Source organism: Pholcus phalangioides, unplaced genomic scaffold, assembly GCF_987345545.1.
Source record: "Pholcus phalangioides strain wild (caught in Gottingen) unplaced genomic scaffold, Ppha-v1.0 ptg000015l_1, whole genome shotgun sequence".
Lineage (NCBI taxonomy): Eukaryota > Metazoa > Arthropoda > Arachnida > Araneae > Pholcidae > Pholcus > Pholcus phalangioides.
The window spans coordinates 77,573,747-77,591,360 of record NW_028301608.1 but is presented as its reverse complement, the minus strand read 5'-3'; the positions used below and the strand labels follow the sequence as shown (position 1 = coordinate 77,591,360).

The 17,614-nt window shown below is 34.3% G+C and overlaps 1 protein-coding gene across 4 annotated transcripts in view; it reads left to right on the top strand.

Annotated features, from left to right (window-relative positions):
• The window catches only part of LOC149076730 (TGF-beta-activated kinase 1 and MAP3K7-binding protein 1-like), a 47,879-nt gene extending 33,938 nt beyond the window's left edge, over positions 1-13,941 (top strand). For all 4 annotated transcript variants that reach the window (XM_089244367.1, XM_089244365.1, XM_089244364.1 and 1 more), the window contains exons 7-9: positions 34-169; positions 4,235-4,402; positions 13,058-13,941. In XM_089244367.1, coding sequence (XP_089100493.1) covers positions 34-169; positions 4,235-4,402; positions 13,058-13,477 — 724 coding nt within the window. In that variant the 3' untranslated portion in view covers positions 13,478-13,941. The remainder of the gene's footprint in view (positions 1-33; positions 170-4,234; positions 4,403-13,057) is intronic.
• The last annotated feature ends 3,673 nt before the right edge of the window (positions 13,942-17,614 follow it).

The following is a 17,614-nucleotide window of genomic DNA, read 5'->3' as shown; positions in this document are numbered from 1 at the left end:
TGTTGAAATGATAAACATCAATTTTTTATGTAGTGAGGCTGCTGAACCACCAATCATTGCTGAACCAGAAGTTATAGGAGGTATCAAACTCGATGATACGTGCAAGTTTCTTTTCCTCATGTCAAATGGTCTTTACAAGTCATTAGAAGAAGCAAATACTACAAATGATGTAAGGACAAAATAATTTTCTTATGGAATAAAAATTTCAAACATGTTACATGCAATACCCTTGAATATATTTACCAAGTAATATAGACTGCTATATCATGTATGTTTGACATCACATTTTTCGATGATCGACTAGCTTGACTGAAAACTCTCTTTAATTAATATTTTTCAAATTAAAAAAAAAAAAAATCACAAATCTATTCATAAGTTTTTCACCACTGGCTAGTGCGACGATGAATTTCAGGAAAGAAAATTTCACTGCTTCTTTACTCTTTAGTGAATGAAACTCGCTGGGTGAACGTGCTAGACTACTATGCTACAAAGACATCGTCTTTGGTGGCAATTTTCAGTATTTGCTGGCTAACCCAACCATCGCCACAGTGGTGGTTGGCTGAAGTTGGTTTTCTGTGGTTCCCAGCTTCAAGGCACAAATGAGAGATCTCCCCGTTAAAAAGTCGCCACAGTGAGCTGCAGGCCTACAACGATACAATTATTCAATCATTACACTTCACTCATAGCTAGAATAATTGATGGCAGATGGCAGCACTACACATAACAAGCATTACACAGAAAAAACCTTCATGTTAGATTCACTACACGTAGGGTTACCATATTCGAAAACTGAGGAAGAAGAACGCCTGAACATGCACTCTTCATGATGTCGATTTCCCTAATTTACACAACAGAGGGTGCCACTCTTTTCTGCCAAAAAAAGAAACCTACTACTACAATAATTTTTCGCAACTAAAACAAAACCGCTATATATGTTCCATGAATTTAATAAATCTAGTTATTATGAATAATCACCGGCTATTATGCATAGTTACTAAACATTTTTATGAGTTTAATAAATTTTGTTTTCCACATTTATCTGTGATTATTTGTAATTACCAACTCGTATTGGTAAATATAAATCATCAATGAATTATTTAAATTTGCTTATGTTGAAAAAGGTGAAGGAAGCTAACATTACAATTAACAACCTTATCCCCAAACATACGTTACTGGGCAACAAGTTGTGCACGCTTCCCCCCCCCCCCCCCACACTCTGCCTGGCTGAAAACATGGATATCTTTCACAGAGTTCATCTGTGAATATACATTGCCTTTTTGGTGTGATGCAAATTCATTTTAAATAAAAACATGATAAAAAAAACGTTTCTTAACCTTAAAATATTTTACCGATAAAATTGTAATATTTATATGTTTGCTCGATTTAATAGTTATGAACAGAGCCCAGATAATATGCACTAAAAAATGCCAAAATATGCTCCAAAAAAAAAAAGTCCCAAAAAGTGGTTAAAAATTCCAAAATATGTACTAAAACTGAGAAAATATGCATTTGAAAATTAAATACCCTCAAAGAAGCAAGCATATTTTTAAATGTATATTTTCAATTTCTCAGTGCATACTCATTAGAAAAAAAATTCTCATACAAATTATTTCTACATGTTTTTTATTTGGAAATTTCTAGTTGCTAGTGATGGGTGAGTTAGTTACACCAAGTAGTGATGCCAGGGCGCAACTAGATACTTTTTCAGCCTGGGCAAGAACGCATTCTTACACCCACATGTAATGTAGAAGAAGCAGTTAAAAGGTGCATTCAGCGTCTCTTCCGTCCAGCACCCGGGACACTAGACCCACCTGCTTCCCCTCCCCCCAGTTGCGGCCCTGAGTGATGCTCACTATAATTTAATATTTCTTTACAGAGTGATTGGCTCATCTTACATTTTTTGAAAAAACTGTGCGAAATTTAAATACTCGCTCTATCTTAACAAGGATGAAATTCATTTTTTTTTTAATCCTGCCTGAGTAATGGATACCATCACAGGTAACAAACACGTATGGCAATTCACTAAAAAATCCTCTCTCTAAATGTTGTTTATCTTTCAAGTAAGATACGAACACTTGCCAATTGCTTATTATTCATGTGCAATTTTAAAAGCAATACTCATTCGAAAAATTATAAAAATGTGATTGGACTTTCGTTAAACTTCGAAAATATGCACTTGTTCTGGAATCCTTTGATTTTATACCACAGTGTTATATTACTTATATTCTTCAGTGTGCATCAACACTGAAAACTGTCAAAATTTACAAATGCATATGCACGCATGCATTTGCATATAATCCAGACTCTAGTTATGAAAAAAGTTATTCAGATTCACTGGATAAGTTGTCAACAAAGAGAAGAACAAATATTAATGGTATAGTAGCTATTTCTGGAGTAGAACCGTCATAATCTGCAAAAAGTAATGCATCGCTTCTACAGTTGTCAAGCTTATTTAATGTTACCGTCCATTGGTTAATTTTCTTTCATTCAGAATTTCTGACGAGGCTGAAAGAGGAGAGTAGGATGATGACGGCCAAAAACTCTAGGACTTGAAATGTCTCGACATTTTGACACGTCTAGCACAGACATTAGGAGTTGGAGAAACAAATAGCTTTTAATGAGTTGTGCCCACCGTCTGGTCAGTTTTATTACTTCGCAAGCCTTGAGAAATTTTCTTTGGTTTTCTCTCTATACCCTTAAAAGTTTTTTTTAATTTTTTGGGAGAGTTTTTTTTCCCAGAGGAATCAGTATTGAGTGTTGTTTGCATCCTATTTTCTTTATTTCTGAATGGAGAACAGGACCCTTAGTACACAGCATCTGCTGTCCATGAGCAAACAATGGTATTCTCGAAATGGATATTACGGTTTTCTACTTCCAGGGCTGTTTTTCCGACTGTCTTTTTCATGTTATCCTAGGCCAAATTGGGCCATGGTTAGAATAGCATCTGCCCTGCTTGAAGGCAACTTGGATTGGTCTGGGAATTTCGAGGGCATTAGTCAAAGCATGTGAAAATATGTGGGGGAAAAACTTACATGCAAACACTCATGCCAATGAAGAGATATATATTTCAGATTGAAAAAAAAGTAATCCTCCTGAAAAAAAAAGAAAGAAAATGATTCTGGAAACCTAAAAAGGAGGACAAAAGGATGAATTTTCCAAAACTTAAGAAGATGCTCGGAGTGACACCAAAAGAAGGACGTGTGCTTCTAAAGGAGGACAGTTGGTAACCCTAACTACATGTACACGCACATTACAATATGTACCAATTTGTTACAGATTCTGCAGAGGAATATGGGTGAGATGCATATGTAGTTTAGTAGTATTTGTGGGCGCTGCTGGCTCACAGTTAGGTCTGACTATCCACGTATGGTCTCGTTCACTGCATGCAAGTTCATAAGAGAGAAGTTTGTTACCTTTATGACGTAGTAGTCTAACATGTTCACCCACAAGGTGTTAAGGCAGTGGTTCTTAAACTTCTGTCTTCCACTGCTCCCTTGATCAATTCACTGTTCATTCTCGGTTACCCAGAACCCTTACTTTAATAGATATTTTTACTTCTAAAAGAACCATTTCAAAGCATAAATAGGCACACAAATGTACATCTCCAGCTCATAGCGGTAGCCCTAATAACCATAACGCCGCACACTATGAGAAACATTGGGTTTGATTCCCTGCAGAGGCAGTTGAAATTTCTTTCCAGAACTCATCTTTGAATCAGCCAGCTGTGGAAAACTTTTTAAACAGCAATATACATTGAATTTTCTCTGGGGGGGGGGGGGGGGAAAGAGTCACATTGATAAAATTTTAATTTATTATTCTTTTTTTACGGAGGTCTTTTGCTACTTTTGCAAAGTAATTAATTAATATAAATTTATAGAGAAATTTCATTACCATTAAGTGTAATAGGATGATTCTTAATCTTTAATAGTGTTTTTACCAGATTGATATTGATAAGTGCTTGAGCATTCAAGGGGTCTAGCAGGTTCAAAAATCATCAGAGTATTCAATAATAAAAGGTGATGCATACCAATCAAGAGTGACCAAAAAAATATTTTGCTGTTAATGCTACTTTGTTAAAGAAAAATAATAAATTTAAGACACTAAGATGACATCTTGACAGGGTTGCTACATAATAAAGCTCAAATAGTTTATAATTTTGCTGAGGGGTTAGTACTTTGATTTTTTTTTAAAATTTATTGAGTAACTATGATAAAGAAAATTTCATTTTTTACAGACAAATCAAAATATCGCTGAAATGATTATAGAAAATTTCTCCAAACACTCAACATTGAATGAAATCACTCAAGCTGTTGTAGATGAAATTGTCTTGTTACATGGAAATGCTTTTATGAATGTTGAAAGTCCTTCCAAACATAAAATACGTGAAGATATTACATTGATGGTAAGAAAAGTTTTGATTTACTGGATTTTTCTTTTTCCACATCAAATGGAGGGAGAGAGTAAAAATGTTCTTGTTCACTCACTATTTAGTTATTTAATATGACATGAATGTCGCTCTTCACTTGTTAATACAAGATATACAAAAGACTGGATGTTGTGAAGATCAACATCCAGTTCTTCACAACATCCAGTCTTCTGTATATCTTGTAATTATTTAATGTTTGGCACAGGTTAATACTTATAGAAAACTCTTGTGATACATTTACTTACAAAAGCTTTTTCACGTTGCATACACATTTTTTTACACGCTCAAATTTTCTATTATATATTCAGATTGGTAGGGAAATATATTTTTAAAAATTCAAAGTATCTATAAATAAAGTTTGCATGTTCCCAGCTGTTTGTGCAGCTTTTACTTACCTGTCAGAAAATTAAGGAATTTAAGGAACGTTTAATGAAGGAAGGGGGTAGAATTTTCAAGGTCTTTTTAAATACAGAAAATCTCCTCTCAGCTTCTAGTGAAGAATCAACACATTTATATACAATAAGAGTGAGAAAGAAATAATTTTTCTTTGCCCAACACATCAAGGAAAGAGACTTTCTGGATATTGATACCAAGAAAAGTCTACTGGTCTCACCGGGAAGTAGACTTTTTTTTTAGAATTTACCTGATTAACCTCTCAGCTCTGTCCTACATACTCAGTATGCACGATTAAATCACGGTAGTCTACCATCATGCGCACTCAGTACATTGGGGTGACCAACTTATATATCTTAATTTTTTAATCCATTATATTGTTTCACGATCTCTGCATGTTTTGTATCATTCGAAAGAGGAATAATGTGGCTTTGTACAATTTACATTTTACTCTATTACATTATTTTCATTTATATTTCATTGTGAGAGATGAACGTTTGCTGCTTAACATGGGGGATTCAAAATATCATATTGTAAAGAGCATGTTTTAGCCCATTGAGCTTGTAAGATTTTCCCCATCTGGAAGGAACATGATGGGATTAGAAAGCGTGGGTGGGAGGAGAAAGGCCCTCGACAGGAAGAGGAAAAAAGCTTGGTGCGTTTTCAGTAGTTAGAGAGTGGCACCTGTGGACTCAGGAGGTAGTTTCAAAGGCTCACTGTAAGCGAAGAGGACGTGTTAATAGTATAATGTTTATTGTTAAAAATTAGGATTAAACCAAGAAATATATATAAAAGTGGTAGTGCTTATGATTGTGGCAATCAGTCATTGAAAACAAACCCGACAGAGCTAAAATGCCCTGTATAATTGAGTTAGTAATTCTTTGTTACAACCAGGAGAGGCTGTGTTATAAATCTGATTTTTTGTCAGTTGTAGAAATGAAAAAAAAAAAACAAAACAAATATCATATAAATTTTTAAGTAATACAAGTGATACTATACAATATTATAGACAAGACTTTGCTTTATAAACATAAAAAGTTTCAAATTACTTCAATGATATAAGTTAATTAAAGATGATATAAGTTAATATTAAAAGTTATTATTTTTATTTTTTTAATGAACATCTGTGAAAAATCAGCGATTTCATTTAAATCTCCTGACCTACAAGATGGGATTCATTTAGATCTCCTCCAGGCTTGAGGAGGTTAATATCTTGAAAGTCTCTTTCCTTAATTTATTGGACTGAGAAAAACCAACTTTCTCTCCACTGTCACCACCAAGGGGTATTTGCTGAAGGCTGCTGAGTCTATACCTCAGTGTGCCATATACAGTACTTGGCCAGATTGCTAGAGAAATGGGGTTCGTTTCTTGGCATGGAGACAAATACACTGTTTTTCCAGAGTTTACCTTGGCATTAACATTCAGAAAGTCTCTTTCCTTGATGCATAAGAGTTTCACCAGTAAAGCATGTTCTTGTAAATGCATCAGTTCTGCTGAAGCTTCTCAGATACCTTGCAGTGATGCTTGAGCAGTTTGGTTACATGTTTGAAAAAATTAGCAGTCTTGCTTACATGAGAACTTCTCCCCTCCCTCAGCTGAGGTTATATTATTTGCATTAAGAAACACACTGTAATTATGAATGTTAGAAATTATTATTTTTAAAAAAATTTTCCCACCCCTAATTAAAACATTCCCAATGTTTTGTAGTTTTCTGATGGATCTTTAGAGTTGTAGATCAGACTAGGGTTTTTCAATATCTGTTGCCCAAAAACAGTGACCCGATGAGGTACCTGCAAAGCGGGACAAATCTCAGAAACTGATTGTAAAACCGGGATATCCATTAATAATAACTGGGAAAAAACTGGAACATTTTCAAAACTTTCATTTGGTGAGCATTACAGTGTAAAATTGCAAACTAACAATGTATTATGAAAATATTATCACACACTTCTGCGCAAAAGCGCAAAAATGAGTAAAGCATTAGGATGGGAGCCATAATTGTCAGATGTTCCATATATATGTGATTGAAGGCATATGCCATGAAGCGTGAAATGCCGAACAGTATATACTAAAAAATTAATGGGAGAGGGAGGACATAAGTACTCTTGGTATCATGTTATAACGTCTATGCTTCTATGAACAGTCGACCCTCGGTTTATGAACTTACCACTTGAAATTTGTTCCAGAAATCTGTTCATAAATCAAATTGTTCATAAGCTGAAATTCCCCCCCCCCATAGGAATTGATGTAAAATTTATTAATTCTCTCCAAGGACTCCAAATATTTTTAGTGTGAATTTTCACAGCAGTGCTTTGCCCTCAAGTGCATAACATAAAACCAACTGAAATCATTAGATTGACATTGAAAATGCTTTTCCCTAGAAGTGACAATTCCAACCTTAGGAGATTATGGGCTTATATCCCATATTAGAGCAAAAGTGGGGTCATCTGGTTTCTTTAAGACAGTAAAACCTATCTTTTGTAGACACTGGCGGACCAAAAACATTCATTTGTAAAAGAGGGGTGGCCATTAAGAGAGGTTTTACTGTATCATCTATAATCCCAGTGTCAAAGTTCTCGACATTTCTGCCTGCAAAGCAATCTGGCCATAATTCCTTCAACACTGAATTCATATTTCTGTAAGTCACTTGCTGCCAATCAGTATAATCAATAGGTATACTGCCATATTAATAAGAGCTATCATACATATTAACATGTAATACATATTAACATGGGGGGAAATACAACAGTGAAATGACTAATTCATTGCATAATATCAAACGTAGCTTGCAACATTTTGTTTGCTTACCTGGATTACTTTTAGTGTTTCTCAACATTAATTCAAACAGATGACAACAATGACAGACAAGATTTTTTCCACTTAAATCATTTATTAACAATATGTTAAAATGTTTTTAGAATTAAAGTAACAAACAAATTTTTCTTTAAAGCATTAACATTAGAAAGTATCACAGAATTTTATTGAAATGTTCTCACCGAGTCGGTTCGACAGGGTACCCTTCAAAACTTTGTTATCAGAGTTCTCCCAACTTCTACAATGGAAGAACAGTCCAAAAATCCAGATCACTTCCTGATGGCACAAGTTCAGCAAGAATCTGCACTAGCGAGTCCAGGAAGGATGTAAACACATCCCGAAGTCCATCAGCAATGTTCCATCCTCGATGAAAGGCAGTCCCCTTGTGCTTTCACATGCAGATGACTGGACAATTAGAGAGACGACCAAATGGAAGAGAAGTGGTGCTACTCCGAGGGCGTCGCAGCAAAAATCTGGATCATCAACTCATGACAACAGAAGGAGAGCAATCCTTCTCCTGGAGCGAAGCCGGACTATACGCTTCAGCAAGCAACTAAGATGCACTCGAATGCAGAAATGAAATGGTATCATTACTCAGCACACTGCTAGTATATATGGAAAAACTCTTCGTCACTTACTACGAATCAGAACTAAAAATTAATGGTACAAAATTAACATAAACCTTTTAACAAACAATATCTCATTTGCATATTTACACAGAATAAAATACTATTACATAATTTTGACGTATGGAAATTGGCAACAGTCAGAATATAAACATGATGGCCGATCGACGGCATACAATCTTGCGGATAGATCCCTGGAAATAAAATAAAGGTAAGACAAAATAAAATCTATAAAAGTGACAAAAATAAAGACTATTCCTGTGGAGGCCTAATGGTAATGTTACGAGCTAAAAAAGTTAAATTGGATAAATATTGAAAATGACTCTATTTCATTGAGCAAGCAAGAACCAAGACAAATAGGCATCCCGAAAGCCTTTTTAGGACAGGACAAAAAATAGTGAAAAACTGGGACATCTGACCACCTTACCCAAAAAGCTGTTCTAAGGCAGACTTGAAAATTTGATGATCATTAAAAGTGAAAATTATTTACTTGTATACCACAAATTCGAAAGATATTCACATAGGCTCAAATGAGAAATTAGAATCACACACTATAATTTAGTGGCCAAAAGTGTTAACAACATTTTATTGATCCTCTGGTTCAGAAATGTTGGCTCAGAATATACCAAATTCAATTATAGACACCCTGTATACTATAAAAGTTTTAAAAGACCATGTCATGAATAAAAGACATAGAATTAGTTTATCAGAATTTAAAAACAGATGTTAGATGTGTATCGTGCCAAATTTCAAGTAGGAAAACTGAACATTATTTACAAAATCCTGTTTGAAAATCAATTTTTTTTCTTTGATTAATTCAAAATCCTGAAAAAAATGGGATCCTGATAGTGAAAAAAAAGTTCAAAGAAAAACATTTTAACTAATGTACAGGGGCGTCGGAAGTGTTTCGAACCTGTGGGTGCTCGTCTTGAGTTCCATATAGGAAATTTCGATTTCTGAATCAATTCTGTGGGTGCTCGGACCTGTTTTACAAATTTTCGTGGGTGCTCGAGCACCCACAGCACCCCCGGCTCTGACGCCACTGCTAATGTAGATCTGATAACTTATTAATTTCTAGAAATTGTTGTGGATAAAAAAGTTGAAAGACAGCGTTTTTCATTATTTTTATTTTATTTGTTTATGAGATAATGGCTGCAAAAAAGATGCCACAAAACATAGTTGGGGAGGGAGTGACCTGGGAGGTTTCCAGTTGAAAAAAGATTTCAAAGTGTGTTCGGAAGGGGGCAGAGAAGAGGTGCATTTATGGTGAAATTGATTTTATTAATGAAGTAAATTTCACTATATATATAAATGCATCTAAAGTAATTATTAATTTATTTCTGAACTCTTTTTTGGTAGACATTTGAAGTGTTAGCTGTTGAAGATGGTTTAAAAACTTTAGTTTAAATCAGACTTTCAAAAATGGGAGAGACTGGGGCTAGTTGTCATAAGGGGCAAGTTGACATACAGCTTCTCTTTTCTACCACAGTGAGTACTGAGTGGTAGTATCGCCAGGGCCGTCTTAAGAGCATCACGGGCCCCCGGGCCAATTGGTTTTTCTGAGGCCTACCAGGAAAATTCTCGAAAATTTCAGTTAGTTCTTATGCTTGTGAGGCCCCTTTTTTCTTGAGGCCCCCGGGCCGTGCCCGGGTGGGCCCATGCGTTAAGACGGCACTGAGTATCGCCACTGTCAAACCACATGAGGGTGTTGCATCATCTATTGTGTAAGTCAATGTGATGGGAGCTCCCAGAGAGGAAGGACAGCAAGTTTCCATTCCAAGTTTTTTTTATTCTGTGAAGCCAATGATGTTGAGTAGTTTTTGACAGTTGTGATGGGTAGAATTGTCAATAACGTTTTGTATTCAAGTGCTGAAATCTATATAAAATTGATTTTCTGTGTGTGTGTATGTGCTCTATACAAATCTACAACTTTAGGGCGATCGTCGCCTAATTTTTCATATATACCAAACGGGAACCGACTTGAACGATAGGCTACTTTAAAAGTTCGTCAGAGCAGGGCAAATGCTCAAAATGGACAACATTGGTTTCTGGGTCTCAACAATCACTTTCAGAATGTTTATTTTAGTTACCGTGGTTCCCTAGCAATGCGTTTCAGGCGTATGTGTATGCCTTTACAATGGTTTGCCACTCCTTTAATGCTGCTAGTATTATGTATAATATAGTCGAATACCGTTATAATGAATTCCAAGAGACCGTAGAAATCACTTCGTTATAACGAAATTTGGTTATAAAGGTATTCCAGGTTATTTTAAAATGTCCCTACGTAAATTTCTCTGGGGGGGGTTAGAAAGTGTTTGTTAAAACTAGATTTTCGCTATAACGGTATTCGTTAAAATGAGATTCGATTGTGCTTATGTCTTTATAATGGTTTTTGTCACTTTTACTATCCTCCCAGTAATGAGGCTTTTTGAATAGACGTCATAATCATCATCACTTTGAGGAACAGGCAAAGGATGATCCCCATAGAAATCAGTGTTAAAATTTTTACTGTAGAAATGCGGAAATTTAGTAAGGTTTTCCGCCTCATCAATAATTTTAAAAATTGAATTGAATTCTCAATTTTTGAAATATTGTGTTAGAGATATATATACGAAGCCCACAAAAAAAAAAAGAATTAAATATAAAATAATTAGCCAGACCTACTTCTGAGTTAGATATCCATATAATAATATTAATTTCAACCTTTTATTTCTCAAGCGCATGGAAATTAATGTCTCTGTATTGTCTTTTAATATTCAACTTCATAAATTTATATAGTTTAGGATGTTTTAAAATTAATTATGGGCCTGTAAAGTACATCAAAGAAATTCTGCAGCTTTAACTAAGCATTTTTTGAAGCAGAAACAGGCAGATGGATAACTTGAAGTTCGGGAGGGGGGGGGGGGAATCAAAATACCTAGCATCCCCTTAAAAAAGGGGAAAAAATATATTCATTTCTACGTTCCTTTAATCTAAATTTGTTTCTTTCATGAATCGTACAGGAAGTCTTTATATTAGTTAACTTGAACACGGTTTATATCTCCCTCAAAGAAAGAGGGAGATATCATGTGATCCAAAAAGCCTCATTAAAGAAAACCTAACAGCGCTGGGTATTATAGCTAGTGCTTTATAGAATTTTTATGGAACAGCGAGGCAGCCCTTTTGTGTAAAAAGTCATGTTGGGGCAAGATGGCATACTTTCATCATCCCAGCTGAAGGGCATGTTGCGATAGAACACATGTCATATGCCAACTTACCGATGTCATATAACTGCAACAAAATTGTGCAAAACGTACATCCACAGTTCAAGTGAGCGATCAATCTATTTTCTTGGTGGACATAAAGCTGTGAATGATGACTTCCTTGTTCTTTTTTGTTTTGTTTTTTTGTAACATTTCCTTTTACATTCCTTTTCTTGTTCAAAATATTGAGTGCTTAACATCATTTTTTTCTGCATTGTTGTATTGAAAAAAAGTTTAGTAGCTAATAATGTTTATTCCTCGGATCTTATTGATCATCATGCTATGCCAACTTGCCCTACATCTGGGGTAAGTTGGCAGTTTTTAACAAATTTTAAACTGATTTGAGGACATAAAATTTTAAGTGGTATTTTCATCATTAATTTGTAGCCAAGGTGTACCGCTATTCACATCATCTGTCACATTTGCTGTAAGTATTACAAGAAAAAAATAGAAAAATCAAAAAGTAAAAACTATACCTATTAGCCCCGATCTTCCCTCTCATACTAAAGGTGTATTTTCACTAATATTTTGTTACAATAAATATTTTGTTTTCATGCCTCAGGAGATCATGGGGCAGCTTATTTTAGATTTATCATAATTAGAGCCCGGATTATATGCAATTGCATATTTTGGCATTTTTTAGCATTAATGCATATAAATGCATGAAATCAAAGAATTTTCAGAATAAGTGCATATTTTGGAAGGTTTATTTAAACTCACTCAATTTTTTTTAATAATTTTTCAAATAAATATCGTTCATAATATTTTCATAACATCGGTTTTTTTCCCGCAAGTGAAATTTAGTGAATTAATACACATTTATAAAGTATTTTACGAATATTAACCCTTTTAATCTAAGGCTATGTCTAGAGATATGCCAAAGTGTTAAATTTTTTTTTAGAAATAGTGTCAAAATTCTTTCATTACTGTTATTTTCGTTATTGAGCAGCTACATCGAACTGAAAATTAAAAAATGCCTCAATAAAAAATATGTGGAAGTTATTTGCATATGCGGGATATAAATATATATGAGGGGATATTTTTTGCAAATATGCAACTAAGAAATAGAAAAGATGGATTTTAAAAACATATCCGCTTTTCTATTCACAGTGATTTTTTTAATGCATATTTCCTCATTTTTTGCACTTTTTCAAGTGGAAATTTCGGAATTTTCGACTTTTTCAAGATTTCTAGTGCATATTCTGTGGTGTTTAATGCATATTTTGTTATTTTAAGTGCATATTTTGGAATTTTCGTGCATATTTTGGGATTTTCAGTGCATATTTGCATATTTTTAGAGCATGTTTTGCCACTTTTTTAGTGCATATAATCCGGGCTCTAATCATAATATTTGTCTAGAAAAAGCTGTCCCTGAACTTGTGAAACATGTATAAAAAGGCTTAATGGAAAAATGTATCCAGTGGAAGAGATATTTATATTTCCGATGATATATGTGAATGATAAGCTTTTTAAATGATTTAAAATTGATTGTTGGATTATGATGAGAAACTTTATTTAAAATGGTTGGATTTTTGTGATTTCTTTTATTTATATAGATTCGGAACTTAAATATGCCCCTTTCATCTGATATCTGTCAGGCACAGAAACCCCCATTAGAAGATGAAATTCACGTTGGAACAGTTTACAAATTAGAAGCCAAACCATTCACTGACATTGACACTCTATCTGGCGTATCATCCATTGGCAACTCCAGCGGCGTTGGTGATGAAGGTGATAATTATTCAAAAAACGACAACGAGAAAAATAATCACAGTAGGGATACTTTTTCTACAAGTTCTGGCTCCATCGGCCCTCAAAGATTATTCCAGACTAGTAACTTTGTATCACTCGATGATGATGGTAGAATTAAACCTTATGTTGATTTTAGTGAATTTTACGAGCTAGTCGAAGAAGCTTACAGAGAAAAACTTGTACCTGAAGACTGGAGAAAACAAGGCGAATCAGGAATACAATAAAACATGCTACGATTGTTTTTTCTTAACTCCTGTTTGGAGACAGTGGACTGGATTTTCTGGAAAAAATGTTCATGCAGTGAAATAATAGACTTAAAAATTATAGGAGACTTTCACAAATAATTCTCCAAACTATGGTTTAATGACACTCTCAAGCATGGAATGAGTGTAAAAAATTAATTAGATGTACAATAATTATTTCTATTCCATGATGATTACTATTTTATTGAACGTTACTCATTTTTTGCGCCCTGTAAATAAATCCATACATTTGAGTGAAACCTGATACAGGTGGTTGTTGATTGTAAGTCAAAATCTTTCTGGGACAAACCTGTAACTCAACAGCTACTTCCAGCTTTATATCGTTTTCACTTATTCATATTTATGATTTTAAATGTTTCAATAATATATTTTGTTATATCATTTTAAACTCGTCATAAAATAAAACTTTCATATAGAACATGGAATACTTGGTTTCACATTTTTTTAATCTACTGTGTTTGTTTTCACTTGTGCAACATCTTGGGCTAGAATTTTCATGTGCTAAAAATGCAACATTTTTGCTGATTGGTTAGAAAACTTGAAATACAGGTTTTTTCCCAATATCAAAATTATTTATATTCATATACAGTAGCACTCAATTTTTTTGACAACCATAAATGTGTCAGCAAAATTTGTATTTGAATATTTTAATGAAATCTATCCCATGAAACATAAACACTGCATCTCATTACAAACTGTTAAGAACAAAAAATTTCATATCTAAACTTTTTAAATTAAAAAAAACTAACTTTTTTGTTGGTTCAAAAGTCTTTTGACACAAACAAGAAATCAGACAGTTGTTAAATAATCAAACCAATCATGTATTTAGCACTATAGCAAAGTTGAATAAGTCAACATTTTGTTGTAAGCAGTTTAGATTGTAAAACTGCCATGTTTTGGTATGGACTCAATGTGTTTGGGAGAAATACTCACTGACCACATGGGACATTCTTTTTTCGCACAATTGAAAAACCATCGAATTTACATAATTTCTGGCTCCGACTCGCCTGTCCAACTCAATCCATAAATACTTGGTGGCATTCAAGTCAGGGTTCTGACCTTACCACCCATAAAACTTTCGTTTTGTGCCTTTCAAGTAATATCTAACAACTTTTGAGCTATAATTACAGTCAATGCTGAAATACTGGTAATCGGCATGTCTTATGTCTCATTATGGGTATGAAATGAATTTTTGTAACAAAACCTGTTTCTTATATTATTTTCAGAATGTAAAGAGGAATGACACCTTTAGCAGAGAAGCAAGCATCCCCACTTTTGCTTTAGTGTTTAACAGTCAGAACCCATAATACCTTAATAATTACCTTATAATTTACCTATATATAAGAACTTAATAAGAGATATATAATACCTCTTATGTGTATTATATATTACCCAGTTGTACCGTGGATTGTTTCTCTTGTCAATAGGAAGATTGGCATAACTCTCCCTCTACCTTGCCCTTCTATAATTAAGTAATAACGATTATTATATATTTTGTCACTTAGAATGCAACCAAACAAGCGCATAATGTCCAGCCGATGTTTTACAAGTGATAAAATCACATTTAGTCCATTTTTCCAATTAAATTCATTTTTGTCTTTTGTCTAGTAAACATTTTGAGGATCCTTCTTGGCTTGCATTTTGATTATTCTATCTATATTATCTGTTGTCTTTTTCGTCGTACTGAAAGAAAATTAATTTTTAGGGGCTCCCGAGATTATTAAACATGATTTCAGAAATTTATGAACTACTATTTTGAAATACCGAAATCACTTGCTACTTGAGGTTGACTTCACCACTTCCTTGAAGCCTTAAATACACTTTCCCGAAAAAATCCAACGAATATTTTTTACATTTTATAGTGCTCATTTATATGCATATATATAGCTTACATTTTATATATGTTCTGCATAACTCTACCAAAAATTAACTATATACTTCTAGATTTTTCAAAACACTTTCGATTCGTCCAAAAACAAAAATTAGACACTAAACCATTACCTAAGACACACCCCTAACAAATAAATTTCAGCTACAGGTGTCGATAAATATATTCCTTCTGCTTTACATATGTTAAGGTCAGGGCAGTGCATGCAAATGAGTTGGCATTACAAACATTATTGCATTCGTCAAAAGACTTGAGCGGCACTATAAATTATATTACTTATACTAACATCATTGTATAGATTCTGAAGCTCGATATGTCACTCTCAGTGTCGAAACTAGCTACTTCGTCAGCCGGGACGAGCAATCATCTTCGCGCTCCGTGTAATGTAGAAGGATCAGTTAAAGGGCGATTTGGACGCCCCTTCTAGTCCAGCTCCCGGGACACCAGACCCGCCGATCCCCTCCCCCCAGTTGTGGCCTAGTCACTCTAATTTGAAATTTTAGGGACATGAATAAAATTAAAAGAAAGCTCACGAGATTTTTTTTAGACGTGTGGGTATTTAGCGTGAGTTTCGTGTTGGTGATTTTAATCCGGAGGCGTCGGGGTGGGGGGGGGGAGTTTTTTAGACCTGGAGGTGTTCGACTTGATCTTCATGTAAGAGATTTTGATTGCTGAATTAAGGCTATACTCAGACCGATGCTACAAAATACTGCGGTTGGTCGAGAACTCACTGCGCCCCCTTGCTTCGACGCCACTGTTTTAACCTGGGGATAATTCGTAAATATACAGCAGCGCCGACTCCGAAACCACCGCTTTCCAAGCATGTCACTGTACACGTGCTGACCAATGAGTCATACCTGAAATATCTGAAAAAATTGGACGTACCACTTGTGTTCCGTATAACGGGATATACATTAATGTTCGTTCCGATTTTTTTATACATTTGTATCGTTTTTTTCAACGATACTTATATGAATTTGAAGTAATTACTTAAGTCGCGAATACACTCGACGTTTTCATAATATAAATTATATTATGGTAAAATTATGAATATTCTCACATATTTGTCAGGCTTGACGTTTTGTGCTCAATTTTTTTGGAATTTTAATTACTATTGGGGTGATTACTTCTGACAATGTTACTGATGACAATTGGCGATGTCCCGTATTGAGAACCCCAGTTTACCGAATTTTATTTTTCCTCATTGAAATATGGTCATCAGATCATTTGCATACTTTTTTTTCATGAAATACATTTTCGTTTACCACGATTTGTAACAACCCTTCATTTCCACACCCTTCTCCAATTTTAGCCATGATTAACAAATTGCATTGAAAGCAATAAATTGCAATTTTTGGCAAAATTTAGTGATATCTAGTATTTAGGATCGCAATTTTCTGCATTCTCCTCGATGATGTATGTAAATATTTCGGAACCTAAATATGAAGGTATAGTTTTATTTGAACCCATATGGATATTACTGATATCAATCACAGTGGGTGAATAATTTTATCAGGTCTGCTTGCAGACCTGTATGGCATGGTCGCGGACCACAGGTTGAGAAACGCCGTGCCATACAACCAACTCAAGGGACAAACAAGGTTTGAATTGAGTTTGAAGTTAGAAATTGTTTCTCATTACTTGAGCAAGAATTTTTTATTTTACATGTGTATACACATACCTATACGGAGGTGTTTGACGAAGAGGGTTCGAAAGGAATGAAAATTTTACAGTTGGGGAAGTTCTAAAATTGAATTAAAATTGAAAAAATAAATTCAATCGATGTAATGACGCCTTCGTAAAACGATAATTGGGGTTATATTAAAGTTTTTATGTAGTCCCGAATCAAGAAAATGTCAGTGAAACTTGTGCCTTTTTGTATATCAAAAGAAATTCACCCCTAAATAATTAAATGAAAATTCGGTGAAGTTATGGTCGATTGAAATTCTTGACTTCTGCTATTTTTCACATCTTGTCAGAAGCCTGAATTGTTTTGAGACAGCTAGTCTGTAGCACGTAAAAAGTATTAAAAAAACCAAAAATCTCACTAACAAATCAATCACTCAAATTTCAATTTAATTTAATTTATTCAAATTCACGCGCGCGGTGATGTTTCCTCGCACGCAAAATCACTGAACGCGTCATTAGTATAGTGTGCATAGGAAAACAACACTTAGAATAGTGAGTGGTTCTTAACCTTTTTTCCCATC